Genomic DNA, 19,945 nt, shown 5'->3' on the forward strand with positions numbered 1-19,945 from the left:
AAAATCAGCTACAAAGACTAGAAAAATTATTAAAACATAATAAACAATTGTATATTATAAAAACATGAAATTACAATTGTGAATGCATACAAAACCCAGATGCATGAAGATGCAGTAGGTAGCAGGACAAATTAACGGGAAAAACTGGAATTACACTGCACTAATGTAATCAAGATATTCCTATGAGTCCATGGGGAAAATGAAACACGATAAGTTCCCAAGTGCACTTTCGTGTAATAATCACATCATCAGGGGCGACACGAGAGAAATATGTCACTTGACATACAACGAAGGGACGTTGTTAGCTACGTCTCTTCATTGTATATCAACTGACTGTTGTATTTCTCTCTTGTGTCTCCCCAGATGATGTGAATATTACACGAAAGTGCACTTGGGAACTTATCGTGTTTCATTTTCCCCGTGGACTCTTTTTCTTTACTTTCATACTTTGTCGCTGTCTCCCGCATTTGCGAGGTAGCGCAAGGAAACAGACGAAAAGAAATGGCCCAACCCCCCCCCCCCCATACACATGTACATACACACGTCCACACACGCAAATATACATACCTACACAGCTTTCCATGGTTTACCCCAGATGCTTCACATGCCTTGATTCAATCCACTGACAGCACGTCAACCCCTGTATACCACATCGCTCCAGTTCACTCTATTCCTTGCCCTCCTTTCACCCTCCTGCATGTTCAGGCCCCGATCACACAAAATCTTTTTCACTCCATCTTTCCACCTCCAATTTGGTCTCCCTCTTCTCCTCGTTCCCTCCACCTCCGACACGTATATCCTCTTGGTCAATCTTTCCTCACTCATTCTCTCCATGTGCCCAAACCATTTCAAAACACCCTCTTCTGCTCTCTCAACCACGCTCTTTTTATTTCCACACATCTCTCTTACCCTTACGTTACTTACTCGATCAAACCACCTCACACCACACATTGTCCTCAAACATCTCATTTCCAGCACATCCATCCTCCTGCGCACAACTCTATCCATAGCCCACGCCTCGCAACCATACAGCATTGTTGGAACCACTATTCCTTCAAACATACCCATTTTTGCTTTCCGAGATAATGTTCTCGACTTCCACACATTTTTCAAGGCTCCCAAAATTTTCGCCCCCTCCCCCACCCTATGATCCACTTCCGCTTCCATGGTTCCATCCGCTGACAGATCCACTCCCAGATATCTAAAACACTTCACTTCCTCCAGTTTTTCTCCATTCAAACTCACCTCCCAATTGACTTGACCCTCAACCCTACTGTACCTAATAACCTTGCTCTTATTCACATTTACTCTTAACTTTCTTCTTCCACACACTTTACCAAACTCAGTCACCAGCTTCTGCAGTTTCTCACATGAATCAGCCACCAGCGCTGTATCATCAGCGAACAACAACTGACTCACTTCCCAAGCTCTCTCATCCCCAACAGACTTCATACTTGCCCCTCTTTCCAGGACTCTTGCATTTACCTCCCTAACAACCCCATCCATAAACAAATTAAACAACCATGGAGACATCACACACCCCTGCCGCAAACCTACATTCACTGAGAACCAATCACTTTCCTCTCTTCCTACACGTACACATGCCTTACATCCTCGATAAAAACTTTTCACTGCTTCTAACAACTTGCCTCCCACACCATATATTCTTAATACCTTCCACAGAGCATCTCTATCAACTCTATCATATGCCTTCTCCAGATCCATAAATGCTACATACAAATCCATTTGCTTTTCTAAGTATTTCTCACATACATTCTTCAAAGCAAACACCTGATCCACACATCCTCTACCACTTCTGAAACCGCACTGCTCTTCCCCAATCTGATGCTCTGTACATGCCTTCACCCTCTCAATCAATACCCTCCCATATAATTTACCAGGAATACTCAACAAACTTATACCTCTGTAATTTGAGCACTCACTCTTATCCCCTTTGCCTTTGTACAATGGCACTATGCACGCATTCCGCCAATCCTCTTATTTTTTTTTTCATACTATTCGCCATTTCCCGCATTAGCGAGGTAGCGTTGAGAACAGAGGACTGGGCCTTTGAGGGAATATCCTCACCTGGCCCCTTCTCTGTTCCCTCTTTTGGAAAATTAAAAAAAAAGCAAGGGGAGGATTTCCAGCCACCCGCTCCCTCCCCTTTTAGTCGCCTTCTACGACATGCAGGGAATAAGTGGGAAGTATTCTTTCTCCCCTATCCCCAGGGATGTAGGTGTATATATATATATATATATATATATATATATATATATATATATATATATATATATATATATATATATATATATTTTTTTTTTTTTTTTTTTTTTTTTTTTTTTTTTTTTATACTTTGTCGCTGTCTCCCGCGTTTGCGAGGTAGCGCAAGGAAACAGACGAAAGAAATGGCCCAACCCCCCCCCCATACACATGTACATACACACGTCCACACACGCAAATATACATACCTACACAGCTTTCCATGGTTTACCCCAGACGCCTCACATGCCTTGCTTCAATCCACTGACAGCACGTCAACCCCTGTATACCACATGACTCCAATTCACTCTATTTCTTGCCCTCCTCTCACCCTCCTGCATGTTCAGGCCCCGATCACACAAAATCTTTTTCACTCCATCTTTCCACCTCCAATTTGGTCTCCCTCTTCTCCTCGTTCCCTCCACCTCCGACACATATATCCTCTTGGTCAATCTCTCCTCACTCATTCTCTCCATGTGCCCAAACCATTTCAAAACACCCTCTTCTGCTCTCTCAACCACGCTCTTTTTATTTCCACACATCTCTCTTACCCTTACGTTACTTACTCGATCAAACCACCTCACACCACACATTGTCCTCAAACATCTCATTTCCAGCACATCCATCCTCCTGCGCACATCTCTATCCATAGCCCACGCCTCGCAACCATACAACATTGTTGGAACCACTATTCCCTCAAACATACCCATTTTTGCTTTCCGAGATAGTGTTCTCGACTTCCACACATTTTTCAAGGCTCCCAAAATTTTCGCCCCCTCCCCCACCCTATGATCCACTTCCGGTTCCATGGTTCCATCCGCTGACAGATCCACTCCCAGATATCTAAAACACTTCACTTCCTCCAGTTTTTCTCCATTCAAACTCACCTCCCAATTGACTTGACCCTCACCCCTACTGTACCTAATAACCTTGCTCTTATTCACATTTACTCTCAACTTTCTTCTTCCACACACTTTACCAAACTCAGTCACCAGCTTCTGCAGTTTCTCACATGAATCAGCCACCAGCGCTGTATCATCAGCGAACAACAACTGACTCACTTCCCAAGCTCTCTCATCCCCAACAGACTTCATACTTGCCCCTCTTTCCAGGACTCTTGCATTTACCTCCCTTACAACCCCATCCATAAACAAATTAAACAACCATGGAGACATCACACACCCCTGCCGCAAACCTACATTCACTGAGAACCAATCACTTTCCTCTCTTCCTACACGTACACATGCCTTACATCCTCGATAAAAACTTTTCACTGCTTCTAACAACTTGCCTCCCACACCATATATTCTTAATACCTTCCACAGAGCATCTCTATCAACTCTATCATATGCCTTCTCCAGATCCATAAATGCTACATACAAATCCATTTGCTTTTCTAAGTATTTCTCACATACATTCTTCAAAGCAAACACCTGATCCACACATCCTCTACCACTTCTGAAACCGCACTGCTCTTCCCCAATCTGATGCTCTGTACATGCCTTCACCCTCTCAATCAATACCCTCCCATATAATTTACCAGGAATACTCAACAAACTTATACCTCTGTAATTTGAGCACTCACTCTTATCCCCTTTGCCTTTGTACAATGGCACTATGCACGCATTCCGCCAATCCTCAGGCACCTCACCATGAGTCATACATACATTAAATAACCTTACCAACCAGTCAACAATACAGTCACCCCCTTTCTTAATAAATTCCACTGCAATACCATCCAAACCTGCTGCCTTGCCGGCTTTCATCTTCCGCAAAGCTTTTACTACCTCTTCTCTGTTTACCAAATCATTTTCCCTAACCCTCTCACTTTGCACACCACCTCGACCAAAACACCCTATATCTGCCACTCTATCATCAGACACATTCAACAAACCTTCAAAATACTCATTCCATCTCCTTCTCACATCACCGCTACTTGTTATCACCTCCCCATTTACGCCCTTCACTGAAGTTCCCATTTGCTCCCTTGTCTTACGCACCCTATTTATATATATATATAAATATATATATATATATATATAAATTATACATACCTGAGCATCGATGACTTCCCAGCAGCGAGTCATTAACTCAGGTTCTTCAAATAAGCGGGACTGAGAGAGAAGGAGGCACGCATTCCTAGCTGTTAAGGACACCTCAAGAAATTTCACACACTGCTGGGCTAAGTGTGGCACTAAGTATTTCTTTGCAGCATACAGGGTTGCCAGAACAGTATCTGGTTCCAAACGAATCTCATCACAGTAGAGATACCTATGACAGATAAGTTCTAGGTTCATGGTCCATTCATGAAAATACAAAAAATTCAGATCATGAGAGATATGAAAGCCTGTGAAGATGGAATTATCCATGAGATAACTTGCAGAACTTAAGCAATGGATACTTTAATAACAGCATACGTCTTACAAGAGAAAATAGGAGGTTTGTGTCTGCACAGTAACCAGATGGTTTTCCACTTGTGTGCCATCTAGGCTCTGATTATCTCCATGCTTGAAAATTACTCCTTATAGCTATTTGTTTGAGATGTGACATACATATGGAAGGGATGTAAAATACAGGCATCACAAATAATCCCATCAACACAGGAACAAAAAGTTATGATGAAGCTGCTTTTCTACCAGTGAAGCATTATTCACATGTATGTCCCTGTGGTTTCAGTGCATTACACACAACGGCTTATGCGTGGATGTGGAATTTCTTCGTCTGTTTCTAGGTGCTGTCTTGCCAACACAAGGAGGCGATACTGTCTCCTGCAAGGCTGGGTGGGGTCAGGAATGGATGAAACAACCAAGTATGAATATGTACATGTGTGTATGTATATATATATATGTACACGTCAACGTGCCTTTCTTCATTTGTTTCCGGGTGCTACTTCGTTAACGCAGGAAATGGCAATCAAGAATAATAACAATAATATAATAATAAAAGTCCCATAAATAATTTGCTATGAATTGGAAGAAATACTAGAATATTAAGTGAGTTTGATTAACATCACACTATCATCAACAAAGCACCATATGAACTAACCAAGTTGGTATCTCAGGAGAAAAAGGAATATGCTGATTATGAATGAAGCAACAGTACAAAGTCAGAAAATGTTACCTGAGCAGAGTTAGGAATGCAGAAGGCTCCACATCAGGGACCTGCACCTCCTCCTCAGACTTTAGGCCTCCATAAAACATGGCATAGAACACACTGCTGCCTACAGCCAACACATACTTATGAGCTGGAATTCTCTGTGTGCTCCCTGTGAAATGGCATAAAGTCAAATTTATTGCTAATAGGAACTTTTTTCACTAAAAAATAATTGATATTGCTATAGCTAATTGACTAAAAATTCCTTATTGGAATTCTGTTCAAAACTTTCTCTGCAATCATAAAAGTTGGGAGGATGTAGTCAGCTGTGACTTCATGTACTGTACTAAGGATACAAGACACTCACTTCACATAACTTTTTCCATTTCCATTCACTGTGGTCTCAACTACAGTAATCTAATACTGCAAGAAGGTGATCAACACGGGAGGAGACAAAAGCAGCAACCAATATGGCAGGTATGTCATGAATGATTTTCAGCATATAATGGGTAATATATTTAACAAAATGTAATGAATTCTCAAAAATAATGCAGTCCTAGTATATTATCAGTTATAGAACTTATTGTGCCAAAACAATATTTACACACTCTTATACATACAAAACCAAGTATAAAATCCTATTTTTCTTAAAAATATGTATAATACCAGAAAGATGAAGAGCTGTCTCATATATTTCAAGATTTTGACCAAACTATTTTCTGCCATACTACACAACCAAAACATCCCAAAAGACATTCATCCACATTTCTAATGGTTTAACATTTATGCTTATAAAACATGAAATATAAATATATACAGCAAAGACAAGATTGGCTTCAGAAGTGGCAGAGGATGTGTGGATTAGGTGTTTGCTTTGAAGAATGTATGTAAGAAATACTTAGAAAAGCAAATGGATTTGTATGTAGCATTTATGGATCTGGAGAAGGCACATGATAGAGTTGATAGAGATGCTCTGTGGAAGGTTTTAAGAATATATGATGTGGGAGGAAAGTTGTTAGAAGCAGTGAAAAGTTTTTATTGAGGATGTAAGGCTTGTGTACGAGTAGGAAGAGAGGAAAGTGATTGGTTCTCAGTGAGTGTAGGTTTGCAGGGGTGCTCGATGTCTCCATGGTTGTTTAATTTGTTTATGGATGGGGTTGTTAGGGAGGTGAACGCAAGAGTTTTGGAGAGAGGGGTAAGTGTGCAGTCTGTTGTGGATGAGAGAGCTTGGGAAGTGTGTTGTTGTTCACTGATGATACAGCGCTGGTGGCTGACTCGGATGAGAAACTGCAGAATCTGGTAATTGAGTTTGGTAAAGTGTGTGAAAGAAGAAAGCTGAGAGTAAATGTGAATAAGAGCAAGGTTATTAGGTACAGTAGGGTTGAGGGACAAGTCTACTGGGAGGTAAGTTTGAATGGAGAAAAACTGGAAGAAGTGAAGTGTTTTAGATATCTGGGAGTGGATTTGGCAGCGGATGGAACCATGGAAGCTGAAGTGAGTCATAGGGTGGGGGAGGGGGCAAAAGTTCTGGAAGCGCTGAAAAATGTGTGGAAGGCGAGAACATTATCTTGGAAAGCAGAAATGGGTGTTTGAAAGAATAGTGGTTCCAACAATGTTATATGGTTGCGAGGCGTGGGCTATCGACAGAGTTGTGCAGATGAAGGTGGATGTGCTGGAAATGAGATGTCTGAGGACAATAAGTGGTGTGAGGTGGTTTGACCAAGTAAGTAATGAAAGGGTAAGAGAGATGTGTGGTAATAAAAAGAGTGTGGTTGAGAAAGCAGAAGAGGGTGTTTTAAAATGGTTTGGTCACACAGAGAGAAAGAGTGAGGAAAGATTGACAAAGAGGACATATGTGTCACAGGTGGAGGGAACGAGGAGAAGCGGGAGACCAAATTGGAGATAGAAGGATGGAGTGACAAAGAGTCTGAGTGATCAGGGCCTGAACATGCAGGAGGGTGAAAGGCGTGCAAGGAGTAGAGTGAATTGGAACGATGTGGTATACCAGGGTCGACGTGCTGTCAATGGATTGAACCAGGGCATGTGAAGCGTCTGGAGTAAACCATGGAAAGTTTTGTGGGGCCTGGATGTGGAAAGGGAGTTGTGGTTTCCGTACATTATACATGACAGCTAGAGACTGAGTGTGAACGAATGTGGCCTTTGTCTTTTCCTAGAGCTACCTTGCGCACATGTGGAGGGAGGGGGTTGTCATTTCATGTGAGGTGGGGTGGCGACGGGAATGAATAAGGGCAGACTATGAATTATGTACATGTATATATATGTATATGTCTGTGTGTGTATATATATGTATACGTTGAGATGTATAGGTATGTATATGTGCGTGTGTGGACGTGTATGTATATACATGTGTAAGTGGGTGAGTTGGGCCATTCTTTCATCTGTTTCCTTGTGCTACCTTGCTAATGCAGGAGACAGCAACAAAGTATGATAATAAAAATAAAATATGTTTACTATATTAACACCTGTATGAAATTTTACCTGCTTATATGTAAAGATATAAAATAGGTTACATGGTTAGCTAAAGAGGACTAATAACTGTCATACTGTATATCCTTCTCACATCTTCATTATTTTCTTTTTTCTCCTCACTCCAAATCTATTTCAACTGTTCCTAATTTTTGTCTATCCTCCTGCACAGAAGGTTTTCCATCATCAGTACTTTAAACCTACCACAGGTACTTGGCACTACAAGCTTCTTATGTGCACTTCACTTACATTCTTCCCATTTGCCAGGTTTAACCTGCACATCCAGATTTTCTCCCCAAAATCTACAATCTACTTCATCTCTCCCATTACCACACTTACTGAACTTCACTCTGAAATACTTTAACCCAAACACAAATGTATTAACATAATATGCAATGAAACATTTTGAAATCAAGAAACCTACATCATCTTTAACACATTATCAGTGTAACCTACCATTCTATCCAACTCCAGATCCAGTTCATGGAAAATACCCCAACTGTATTACACAAGTTCCACTATGATTTGGTCATACACTAGTCCTATCCCACCTAGTTCTTGCTTCAAGTTGTACCCCATCCCTAAATATAGTAAACCACCATGGTAACACTACATAACCATGATGTACTCCTACATATATTCAGAAACATTTATTTATATCATATTTACTCATACATTACTAGACTGCCTGCATGTGGTTATACCATGAGTGAACAAGTCACCTCTGGTGAGAATGTTTCTCTATCAATAGACAAAAAGCAGCACAATCTCATGAAAGACTTTCTCACTTTTCCCCTACTACTGATCCAGTACAACCAAGTACAAAGGAGCAATTCTAGAACAAACCTTTTACCAACAAAGCTTCATATATGTATTTCTTGTATCCAAAACTGGTGCTTTAAACTAAATCTGTAAATCTATTTCATTTTTAATAATACCTAACTATGCTTCCCAATTTAATAAGGTAGCATCAGAAACAAACAATGGCCTCACTTAAACACATCCAATCTTTAGTTGTTATGCATAAAGCATTTCAAGGTTATTAATTTTCTACAGCAAGTGCTCCAGTCACAAACAAGAGTAATCCTAAATTCCAGTCATTAAATGAAATATAAAAAGCGCTAAACAGATGTTAAGTAAAGAAAGAGAAAAAATAATCTGAATTTTTGAGGGACAAGAAAACCTGCCTTTTAAAACGGGGGTAGTAGTTAAGAAAGACATGAGAAGGAAAAGAATTCCAAAGCTAAGCAGTGAATAGAAAGAAATACACATCACAACAGCCAATACTTGAGTTGCCAATGGCCATAAAGTAATTATGTGATATGCCCTAATGCAAAGGGCATGAAAGCAGCCAGTTCTTAGAAGAATCCACAGTAATATCAACAGAACAGGTGAAGAAAAATAATACTGAAAAATGGGGCAAGTTGTTCAATTTTTCCAATGAGACTGGGACTTGATATGTCAGATTCCTTTGGACCTGATTATCAATCAGAATGTAAAGCCACAGCATCCCTATGTGTAAAAGCAGTACTCCTTACAATGATGAATCATTCCTTTGTATATTTGGGGGCAACTGTTCTAGAGTGCAGAAAACATGAAGAGAATTCCCATTTTCTAAAAAGCAGATTTAGCTATTTGTGTATGTTAGATTTGTGTATGTGAGATTTCTATGGCAAATCAAATTTACAACAACACCAAGTATGTTTATTGAATAGTCCATGAGAAGAGATGGATAAGATGAGAGGGAATTTAAAAAATGATGAGTTCTAAAAGAACTGAACTTTGCTCATTTATTCTATAAAATGCATCTGGAACTCAAGTGCAGAGTGGATGTGAAACCTTAAGTATACTTGAATAAAGATAGGTGAAAATGAAAAAAAAAAAAAAAACAGGAAAAAGATGAATTAACCTGTGTTGCTTGAAAGGAATAATGAGTTCCAAGTAAAGAAATGAGAGAAGAGAAAGGTGATATGGTATCCAGACAAAAAGATGGTGGTAGTGTTGGTGAAAGATGAGGATATGAATTATTGTTGGGATGGAGGTCTTGCTGATGTTGTAGTGATTGCAGTGCTGGTGGATATGGGTTGCTATCATTGTTGTTGAAGAGGTGGAACCTACTGGTAGGAGTGAGTGATCTTTTTGTTTATGATGGTGAGGTGGTACATAATGTGAAATTGTGCGGTGGTTATTGCTATTAGTTGTCAATGTTGTTATTGTCGCTAGTCATCAGAGTGGTAAAGTGCCAGTGTGGATGGTTAATGAAAACTTTCAAAACAGTCCCATGAATAGGGATAAAATGTTGAAGGCCGTGTCTGAATGATGTAATTAGAACCATATTTCTTACACTGTACTAAAATATTGTTTGTTGGATGCCATCATCACTCAAATTATACATCAATAATCATCATACCAATTTTATGTTCATACCTGGTTGACCAACAACAAAATGAACATCAGCCATGAGTTCATTATTCAGCATAGCAGCATTTCTCTCACGAAGACTCGTTGCATGAAAGTTTGGGTCAGAAGATGTGGAGGCAAAAGAAGCACCAAGAGGTATGGGAGAAAGTGGCGGAGGGGATGTGACACTACTGTGTCTGTGTTGAGGAGATGTGGGTGCACTTGAAGGTTGTAGGATTCCTCCTCCTCGTCCATTCCCTGCACGAGCATTACCGCCTTCACACTGATCTTCAATGCTCCGCAAAGGAGGCATCAGCGGCCCTAAGCAAAGTGAATTTTCATTGTCCAAAAGGCTCCCTGAAATGAACATGTTTCTGGCTTTAGAATTGTTTATTCATCTGTAATACTGTATAGTAAATCTAAAAAATTTCTTTTACCAATCAAATATTTTGACATATCTCAATATAAGCAATCCATTAAGGATCCAGACCTATGAAGTTCAAGCCAATTGAAATATGACCATCTCATTCAGAGTCGTAGTAAACTGGGTTGTCCTGGTTACTAATCAAAGGTACTTAGATACGAGAATCACAGGAGTCGTTAACAAGCAAAGCTTTTGCCTGGTAGCCTCTTTGTTTCAGCAACAGCTCCCCTCATTCTGCCAATCCTCTTGCTAAGCCCATTCACTAAAAACAATAAATAGGATTGGCACAACCTTTATTCACTGTAACCCCATGGTTTCTTTCTTGATTACCCTTCCTTTTTATTCTTACCTCTGTGGCATCCATATACATTAAGATATTTAATTTTTCGAGTTTATTTTGGTTTATGAAGGCAGCAGCAGCTCCACTGGAGAACAAATATATTGAAATGAACAAATAAACACAATGGCTTTTGATTTCAAATCAGTTCTTCAAAGCAAGAAATTACTGAAGTATACTGTGACAGGCTGGAAGATCCTTTAAAACCCCCATACCTTAATTTGGAATTATCATTAATTCAGTACCAAAATTTTTTAGGGACAAGAAACTTATTTACTTATAGTGAATTACGTGGAAATCAAATGCACTACTCTGACCTCTGAACATGAAGCAGTTTGGACAAAAATTTAAATGGTAGTCAACTACAACAAAGTGACTGCTAAAGCCCCAAGTGTCCTCCTCAAGCTGAGTCCTCACCAATAACCATATATCCAACATTTAAGAGAAATAACCAGTATGTGGCCTTTCTTCAACCATGAAACAGTAAGCTCCCAGAAACCTTACTGTTAAGTTTTTGCAGCCAAACTACGAGAGAAAAACAGTAAACTATAGCAAGTGTTCTGTTGGTTGATGTTTTAAGACTTTCAAACCAATCTTCTCTAGAGTTTGCCACCAGAACTATGTGTCATTCACAAATAGAAAGTGACGTGCATGGAAATCTAATCATTTAACGTCTGCTGGACCTGGGCAGTGTTGGACATAACAATAGTACAACAGTTCTCTCTGCCAACTACAGCATAAGATGTCTCTCTCTAAACTTCCCAGGGCATTCAGTTTTCAATGAATATGCTAAAAATATGAATCTTCTAGTCCCACAGTTATAGGTGGTATGGTGACAAATGACTGTAATCTGCATCATCATCTTTACCTCTTTAATGAGTGATAAGAAAAGTGACAATGAAATTCCTGTCTACACATTTCGGGAGACTGTGAACTTAGAAAACTAATAAAGTCTGAACCTCCTGTGAAGCTGTTAATGATTTCAAGGACTGATGTGTAAGATGCTCCCAAAGCTTGAAACAGTTGTAAATTCAAAACAACTGTGATGCCTAAGGAACTTAAAAGGCCTGCAGTCCCTGAGACACCTGAGATGCAAATGAAGATTTAAAAATTCTAGAAGATACCATGAATAAAACAACAGCAGATATCATCCTTTCATTCACACAAACACACACAAAAAAGAATATATATACATATATATATATATATATATATATATATATATATATATATATATATATATATATATATATATATATATATATATATATTTTTTTTTTTTTTTATACTTTGTTGCTGTCTCCTGCGTTTGCAAGGTAGCGCAAGGAAACAGACGAAAGAAATGGCCCAACCCCCCCATACACATGTATATACATACGTCCACACACGCAAATATACATACCTACACAGCTTTCCATATATATATATATATATATATATATATATATATATATATATATATATATATATATATATTATTTTATAATTTATATACTTTGTCGCTGTCTCCCGCGTTTGCGAGGTAGCGCAAGGAAACAGACGAAAGAAATGGCCCAACCCCCCCCATACACATGTACATACACACGTCCACACACGCAATATACATACCTACACAGCTTTCCATGGTTTACCCCAGACGCTTCACATGCCTTGATTCAATCCACTGACAGCACGTCAACCCCTGTATACCACATCGCTCCAATTCACTCTATTCCTTGCCCTCCTTTCACCCTCCTGCATGTTCAGGCCCCGATCACACAAAATCCTTTTCACTCCATCTTTCCACCTCCAATTTGGTCTCCCTCTTCTCCTCGTTCCCTCCACCTCCGACACATATATCCTCTTGGTCAATCTTTCCTCACTCATTCTCTCCATGTGCCCAAACCACTTCAAAACACCCTCTTCTGCTCTCTCAACCACGCTCTTTTTATTTCCACACATCCCTCTTACCCTTACGTTACTTACTCGATCAAACCATTTATATATATATATATATAAATGGGAAACAGATATATATATATATATATATATTATCCCTGGGGATAGGGGAGAAAGAATACTTCCCACGTATTCCCTGCGTGTCGTAGAAGGCGACTAAAAGGGGAGGGAGCGGGTGGCTGGAAATCCTCCCCTTTCTTGTTTTTTTTTTAATTTTCCAAAAGAAGGAACAGAGAAGGGGGTCAGGTGAGGATATTCCCTCTAAGGCCCAGTTCTCTGTTCTTAACGCTACCTCGCTAATGCGGGAAATGGCAAATAGTATGAAAAAAGAAAAAATATATATATATATATATATATATATATATATATATATATATATATATATATATGGAAAGTTCTGTGGGGCCTGGAGGTGGAAAGGGAGCTGTGGTTTTGGTGTATTATTACATGACAGCTAGAGGCCGAGTGTGAACGAATGGGGCCTTTGTTGTCTTTTCCTAGCGCTACCTTCGCACACATGAGGGGGGGAGGGGGTTGTTATTCCATGTGTGGCGGGGTGGCGACGGGAATAATTAAAGGCAGACTATGAATTATGTACATGTGTATATATGTATATGTCTGTGTGTGTACATATATGTGTACATTGAGATGTTTAGGTATGTACATTTGCGTGTGCAGACGTGTATGTATATACAGGTGTATGTGGGTGGGTTGGGCCATTCTTTCGTCTGTTTCCTTACGCTACCTCGCTAACGCGGGAGACAGCGACAAAGCAAAATAATAATAAAAAATAAAAATATATATATATATATATATAGTAGTAGTAGTGGTGATGTGAGATGGAGTGAGTATTTTGAAGGTTTGTTGAATGTGTTTGATGACAGAGTGGCGGATATAGGGTGTTCTGGTCGAGGTGAAGTGCAAAGTGAGAGGGTTAGGGAGAATGATTTGGTAAACAGAGAAGAGGTGGTAAAAACTTTGCGGAAGATGGAAGCCAGCAAGGCAGCGGGTTTGGATGGTATTGCAGTGGATTTTTTTTTTTTTTTATTATACTTTGTCGCTGTCTCCCGCGTTTGCGAGGTAGCGCAAGGAAACAGACGAAAGAAATGGCCCAACCCCCCCCATACACATGTATATACATACGTCCACACATGCAAATATACATACCTACACAGCTTTCCATGGTTTACCCCAGACGCTTCACATGCCTTGATTCAATCCACTGACAGCACGTCAACCCCGGTATACCACATTGATCCAATTCACTCTATTCCTTGCCCTCCTTTCACCCTCCTGCATGTTCAGGCCCCGATCACACAAAATCTTTTTCACTCCATCTTTCCACCCAATTTGGTCTCCCTCTTCTCCTTGTTCCCTCCACCTCCGACACATATATCCTCTTGGTCAATCTTTCCTCACTCATGCTCTCCATGTGCCCAAACCACTCCAAAACACCCTCTTCTGCTCTCTCAACCACGCTCTTTATTTCCACACATCTCTCTTACCCTTACATTACTCACTCGATCAAACCACCTCACACCACACATTGTCCTCAAACATCTCATTTCCAGCACATCCATCCTCCTGCGCACAACTCTATCCATAGCCCACGCCTCACAACCATACAACATTGTTGGAACCACTATTCCTTCAAACATACCCATTTTTACTTTCCGAGATAATGTTCTCGACTTCCACACATTCTTCAAGGCCCCCTGAATTTTCGCCCCCTCCCCCACCCTATGATCCACTTCCGCTTCCATGGTTCCATCCGCTGCCAGATCCACTCCCAGATATCTAAAACACTTCACTTCCTCCAGTTTTTCTCCATTCAAACTCACCTCCCAATTGACTTGACCCTCAAGGGCGTGACTGTATTGTTGACTGGTTTGTAAGGTTATTTAATGTGTGTATGACTCATGGTGAGGTGCCTGAGGATTGGCGGAATGCTTGCATAGTGCCAATGTACAAAGGCAAAGGGGATAAAAGTGAGTGCTCAAACTACAGAGGTATAAGTTTGTTAAGTATTCCTGGGAAATTATATGGAAGGGTATTGATTGAGAGGGTGAAGGCATGTACAGAGCATCAGATTGGGGAATAGCAGTGTGGTTTCAGAAGTGGTAGAGGATGTGTGGATCAGGTGTTTGCTTTGAAGAATGTATGTTAGAAATACTTAGAAAAGCAAATGGATTTGTATGTAACATTTATGGATCTGGAGAAGGCATATGATAGAGTTGATAGAGATGCTCTGTGGAACGTATTAAGAATATATGGTGTGGGAGGCAAGTTGTTAGAAGCAGTGAAAAGTTTTTATTTAAGATGTAAGGCATGTGTACATGAAGGAAGAGAGGAAAGTGATTGGTTCTCAGTGAATGTAAGTTTGTGGCAAGGGTGTGTAATGTCTCCATGGTTGTTTAATTCGTTTATGGATGGGGTTATTAGGGAGGTGAATGCAAGAGTTTTAGAAAGGGGGCAAGTATGCAGTCTGTTGTGGATGAGAGAGCTTGGGAAGTGAGTCAGTTGTTGTTTGCTAATAATACAGCGCTGGTGGCTGATTCATGTGAGAAACTGCAGAAGCTGGTGACTGAGTTTGGTAAAGTGTTAAAAAAAGAAAGCTGAGAGTAAATGTGAATAAGAGCAAGGTTATTAAGTACAGTAGGGTTGAGGGACAAGTCAATTGGGAGGTAAGTTTGAATGGAGAAAAACTGGAGGAAGTAAAGTGTTTTAGATATCTGGGAGTGGATTTGGCAGCAGATGGAACCATGGAAGCAGAAGTACATCATAGGTTGGGGGAGGGGGCAAAAGTTCTGGGAGCATTGAAGAATGTGTGGAAGTCAAGAACATTATCTAGGAAAGCAAAAATGGGTATGTCTGAAGGAATAGTGGTTCCAAAGATGTTATATGGTTGCGAGGCGTGGGCTATGGATAGAGTGCGGAGGAGATTGGATGTGCTGGAAATGAGATGTTTGAGGACAATATGTGGTGTGAGGTGGTTTGATCGAGTAGTAATAATAGGGTAAGTGAGATGTGTGGTAATAAAAAGAGTGTGGTTGAGAGAGCAGAAGAGGGTGTTTTGAAATGGTTTGGTCACATGGAAAGAATGAGTGAGGAAAGATTGACCAAGAGGATATATGTGTCAGAGGCGGAGGGAACGAGGAGAAGTGGGAGACCAAATTGCAGGTGGAAAAATGGAGTAAAAAAGATTTTGAGTGATCGGGGCCTGAACATACAGGAGCGTGAAAGGTGTGCAAGGAATAGAGTGAATTGGAACGATGTGGTATACCGAGGTCGACGTGCTGTCAATGGATTGAACCAGGGCATGTGAAGCGTCTGGGGTAAAGCATGGAAAGTTCTGTGGGGCCTGGATGTGGAAAGGGAGCTGTGGTTTCGGTGCATTATTACATGACAGCTAGAGACTGTGTGTGAATGAATGTGGCCTTTGTGTCTTTCCTAGCGCTACCTTGCACACATGAGGGGGTTGGGGGTTGCTATTACATGAGTGGCAAGGTGGCGATGGGAATGAATAAAGGCAGACAGTATGAATTATGTACATGTGTATATATGTATATGTCTGTGTGTGTATATATATGTATACATTGAGATGTATAGGTATGTATATTTGCATGTGTGGACGTGTATGTGTATACATGTGTATGTGGGTGGGTTAGGCCATTCTTTCTTCTGTTTCCTTGCGCTACCTCGCAAACGCGGGAGACAGCGACAAAGCAAAAAAAAAAAGAAAAAAAAAAAAAATATATATATATATATATATATATATATATATATATATATATATATATATATATATCTGATATATATATATATATATATATTTACACAAACATACCTAACATGCATAATATCAACAACGTCCTTCTCCAAAAGATTTGTAGTGTCTCAACAAACGGGTCAAACTGTGGAGTTATTTAGTTTGTTACCTACACGCAAGAAAGCTACCACATGTGGGGATGAAGGTTTACTGGGATCCAGAAAAACCAGTGTGTGGCATGTTGGTACATTCATGTTAATGTGGTTCACAACTAGATGGTTTCTGTGGCCACATTTAAGAAGGGGATCACTCCTTAGTAATATGACTAGCCATTTTCTTTGGTCTATGCTACTTTTCACAGGAAAGATCAAAGGAATATATATACTTCTTAATGTCAAGTACAGAAAAAAATAGTATACCCTTGATTGCAGTCTTATTCTACTATCTATCATGCCATGAAAATAATGCAATTCGGCACATACTAACTATATACTAATGCACAAACTATATACTAACCAGAAGTAGAAAGAAGGGAGTGAAATGCAAAAGGATCCTCATACTGGGTTCTTTTGCACACTTGCTTGCTAGAGGGTGATGTCTGACTTCCGTTGTCCATTCTTGTAAAACAAGCATAAAGACAAGGAATAGACACCTTAATGCTCTTACTTCATACACAGCTGAAAATAGATTATTAAAGCATATAAGTAACTTTTACTAACATTATACTTTAATGACATACCATATCAGCTCTTTTGTACATAGTAAATAATCTACAACCACAAAAGCTCATTTTGTTAAAGGGCTTGACATTATCTGATAGTAAATTCAATTTCTCCAAAAAGTTAGATCTAGTTAAAAATTTTCTAAAATGAAATTACCATTCTTCAAATTAGACCACAGATCTCTACAAAAGTAACTCTAGAATTATCAAATGTATTTTGTAATAATGAATTTTAACTTGTAAAGTCCCCCTAATACATCAAAATTGGTTAAGATAATGACTTACAATTCCTATTTCTTTACATTTTTCTGCGTTCATTTTTCCTTCCCTTGTACTGTACTCACTGATTAATCTACATGCCTTTCAACATTCTCATTTCTGATGCACACTGTTAGCAACTACTTCAGTCATTTAATAAAAATAAACAGCATATGGAATTCTTAAAATTGTATAAAGATTGCTATCAAATCTTTAATGTCTGAGGGTGTGGAACTAATCATCAAAAATATCTAGGAAAGATTTTGCATGCAGAAGTCCATATCAAAAAGCAAACATAACCACATACAGCTAATATATATGAATATAATCCTAAGCTACAGTTATATGACAATTTCCACTTTGAATACACTCCAATAAGCAGTAAGCATTATGTGTTCTATGAAAGTGTGTGTTCCTTGCACTACATTTGTGGTCATATACCTCCATGTGGGATGGTTAAACATTAAAACTGTAACCTATGGGTAAATGTAAGCCTGAAGAGAGCTGACCTATAGAAACCCTGTTGCTCATGAATGCGAGACAAAGAGTATTCAATTACTAGTAATAAAATAATTAATCAATTCTCCATTATGTCCTCCCTAGCCTAGTCGTTTTGCATTCAGCTCCCACTCGAAGGCTCAAGTCCTACTATCAAAGGGCATCACTTATTCTAATATACAATACTCACTTCATGTACCTCCACATGTAACAGATTTGGTAAAACGTTTAGCTATCGGTAAATGTGAGCCTGACGGGAATTAACCAACGGAGACCTCGTTACTCACATGTGAGACAAAGGGTATTCAGTTATGTAACTGCACAGTCTGTCTTTTACTATGGATTCCATAGCCTTGTAACTTTTCTAAGGGGTTCATGGTTCATGCAAGAACACTAGGAAATGACTTTAGGACACTATAGGTGTACCTTCTATTTGTATATTCTTTGAAGGATTTCCGTGAAAGTGTAATGAATGCATCACTTAAAATTGTCAATTGCTAATCATAAGAGATTTTCCCCCACAATTTCCCTCTACTTCAATACCTTACTCATTTTACACATACCTAAAATTGTTAGTTACAGATGCTTAACCTAAAATCTCACATCCTATATAACCTCTACACATTGTAACAAAGTATTCCGGGAAATTTTGTTGATTCCTATAAGGTAGAAAGATGACTACGTAAATCAGGAAATATTCACCGAAGAACCTAACTTATAATAAAATTTCTTCTCAACTGTCTCCTTCCACATACTCTCCTAAATTTAGAAACTAGCTTATGCAATGTCTCACTCGGATATGCCATCTTAATATGAGAACGAAGATCCCAAAGCGTCCCTGAAGAGATAAACTGTTCAATACCCGGTAAAATATACCGCTCACATCATGCTTTGAAACTGTTATAATATCCTGCATACACTATGACATTATTACCAAATATCATTAAATATTCTGAGATAACAGCGATTCGGAACTGATGTGATTAATTACTATATTTACCGCAGGGACAATTAAAACCTATTCTGGGGTAGTATTCCACGCACCTGGAATGTTTTTCATCGAAATAAACAAGTTACTCAATGAAGATGAACCCCTCCGAACAAGCTTATTTTACTACTGATAACAACGGAGTAAGTATGCATGCATTACTTACGGTATCACAATGAATTTTTGATGCTTTTGGGAACAGTCTAATATCTTTTCACACATCTATTCAAAATTAATCAGTAACTTGTCAAATCTTTTCCGTTCGCTGACGCCATCTTGTTTATTTTGCTCTGTGGAACATGGCTACGACACACACTAAGCAAATGATATATGGTCCTGGTTTAGTAAAAATAGTGTCTAATTTTATCATAAACATCATTACCAAATTCTATTTACTCCAGAAATTTTCATATTTCTATCTTTTTGAAAAAATTCTGCATATATGAAGTTCATATAAATCTTGAGTGAATCTGCCAAAGACAAATGATCATGATAAATATTTTCGAATGATTTTAGTTATCAAAATATATTTCTAAATTAATTACGGTCTAGGTATGAATATAGAATAAGAAAATTGATACACATTAATAATTGTATATAAACATGGAAAGTGGTGCGTTGGGAAGTGGCATAATCCTGCAAAATTTAGGTCATTTAATTCCATATTATATAAGATAGATACACACTGCAGACTCTGCTTTTCTTTCTTTTTCGATCCTCCTTCAAGTTATTTCAATACAAAAATTACAAAGATCACTTATTATAAAAGA

At 39.0% G+C, this 19,945-nt stretch overlaps 1 protein-coding gene across 1 annotated transcript in view; it reads right to left on the reverse strand.

Moving 5' to 3' along the window:
- The window catches only part of LOC139765496 (BTB/POZ domain-containing protein 6-B-like), a 36,034-nt gene extending 16,555 nt beyond the window's left edge, over window positions 1-19,479 (reverse strand). The window contains exons 1-5 of the mRNA XM_071692952.1: window positions 19,342-19,479; window positions 17,227-17,387; window positions 10,270-10,599; window positions 5,383-5,527; window positions 4,317-4,533 (exon numbers count right to left, since the gene is read on the reverse strand). Of these exons, the coding sequence (XP_071549053.1) occupies window positions 4,317-4,533; window positions 5,383-5,527; window positions 10,270-10,599; window positions 17,227-17,326 (792 nt within the window). The 5' untranslated portion in view covers window positions 17,327-17,387; window positions 19,342-19,479. The remainder of the gene's footprint in view (window positions 1-4,316; window positions 4,534-5,382; window positions 5,528-10,269; window positions 10,600-17,226; window positions 17,388-19,341) is intronic.
- Between the last annotated feature and the right edge of the window lie 466 nt (window positions 19,480-19,945).

The sequence above is a fragment of the Panulirus ornatus genome, chromosome 55 (assembly GCF_036320965.1).
Source record: "Panulirus ornatus isolate Po-2019 chromosome 55, ASM3632096v1, whole genome shotgun sequence".
Lineage (NCBI taxonomy): Eukaryota > Metazoa > Arthropoda > Malacostraca > Decapoda > Palinuridae > Panulirus > Panulirus ornatus.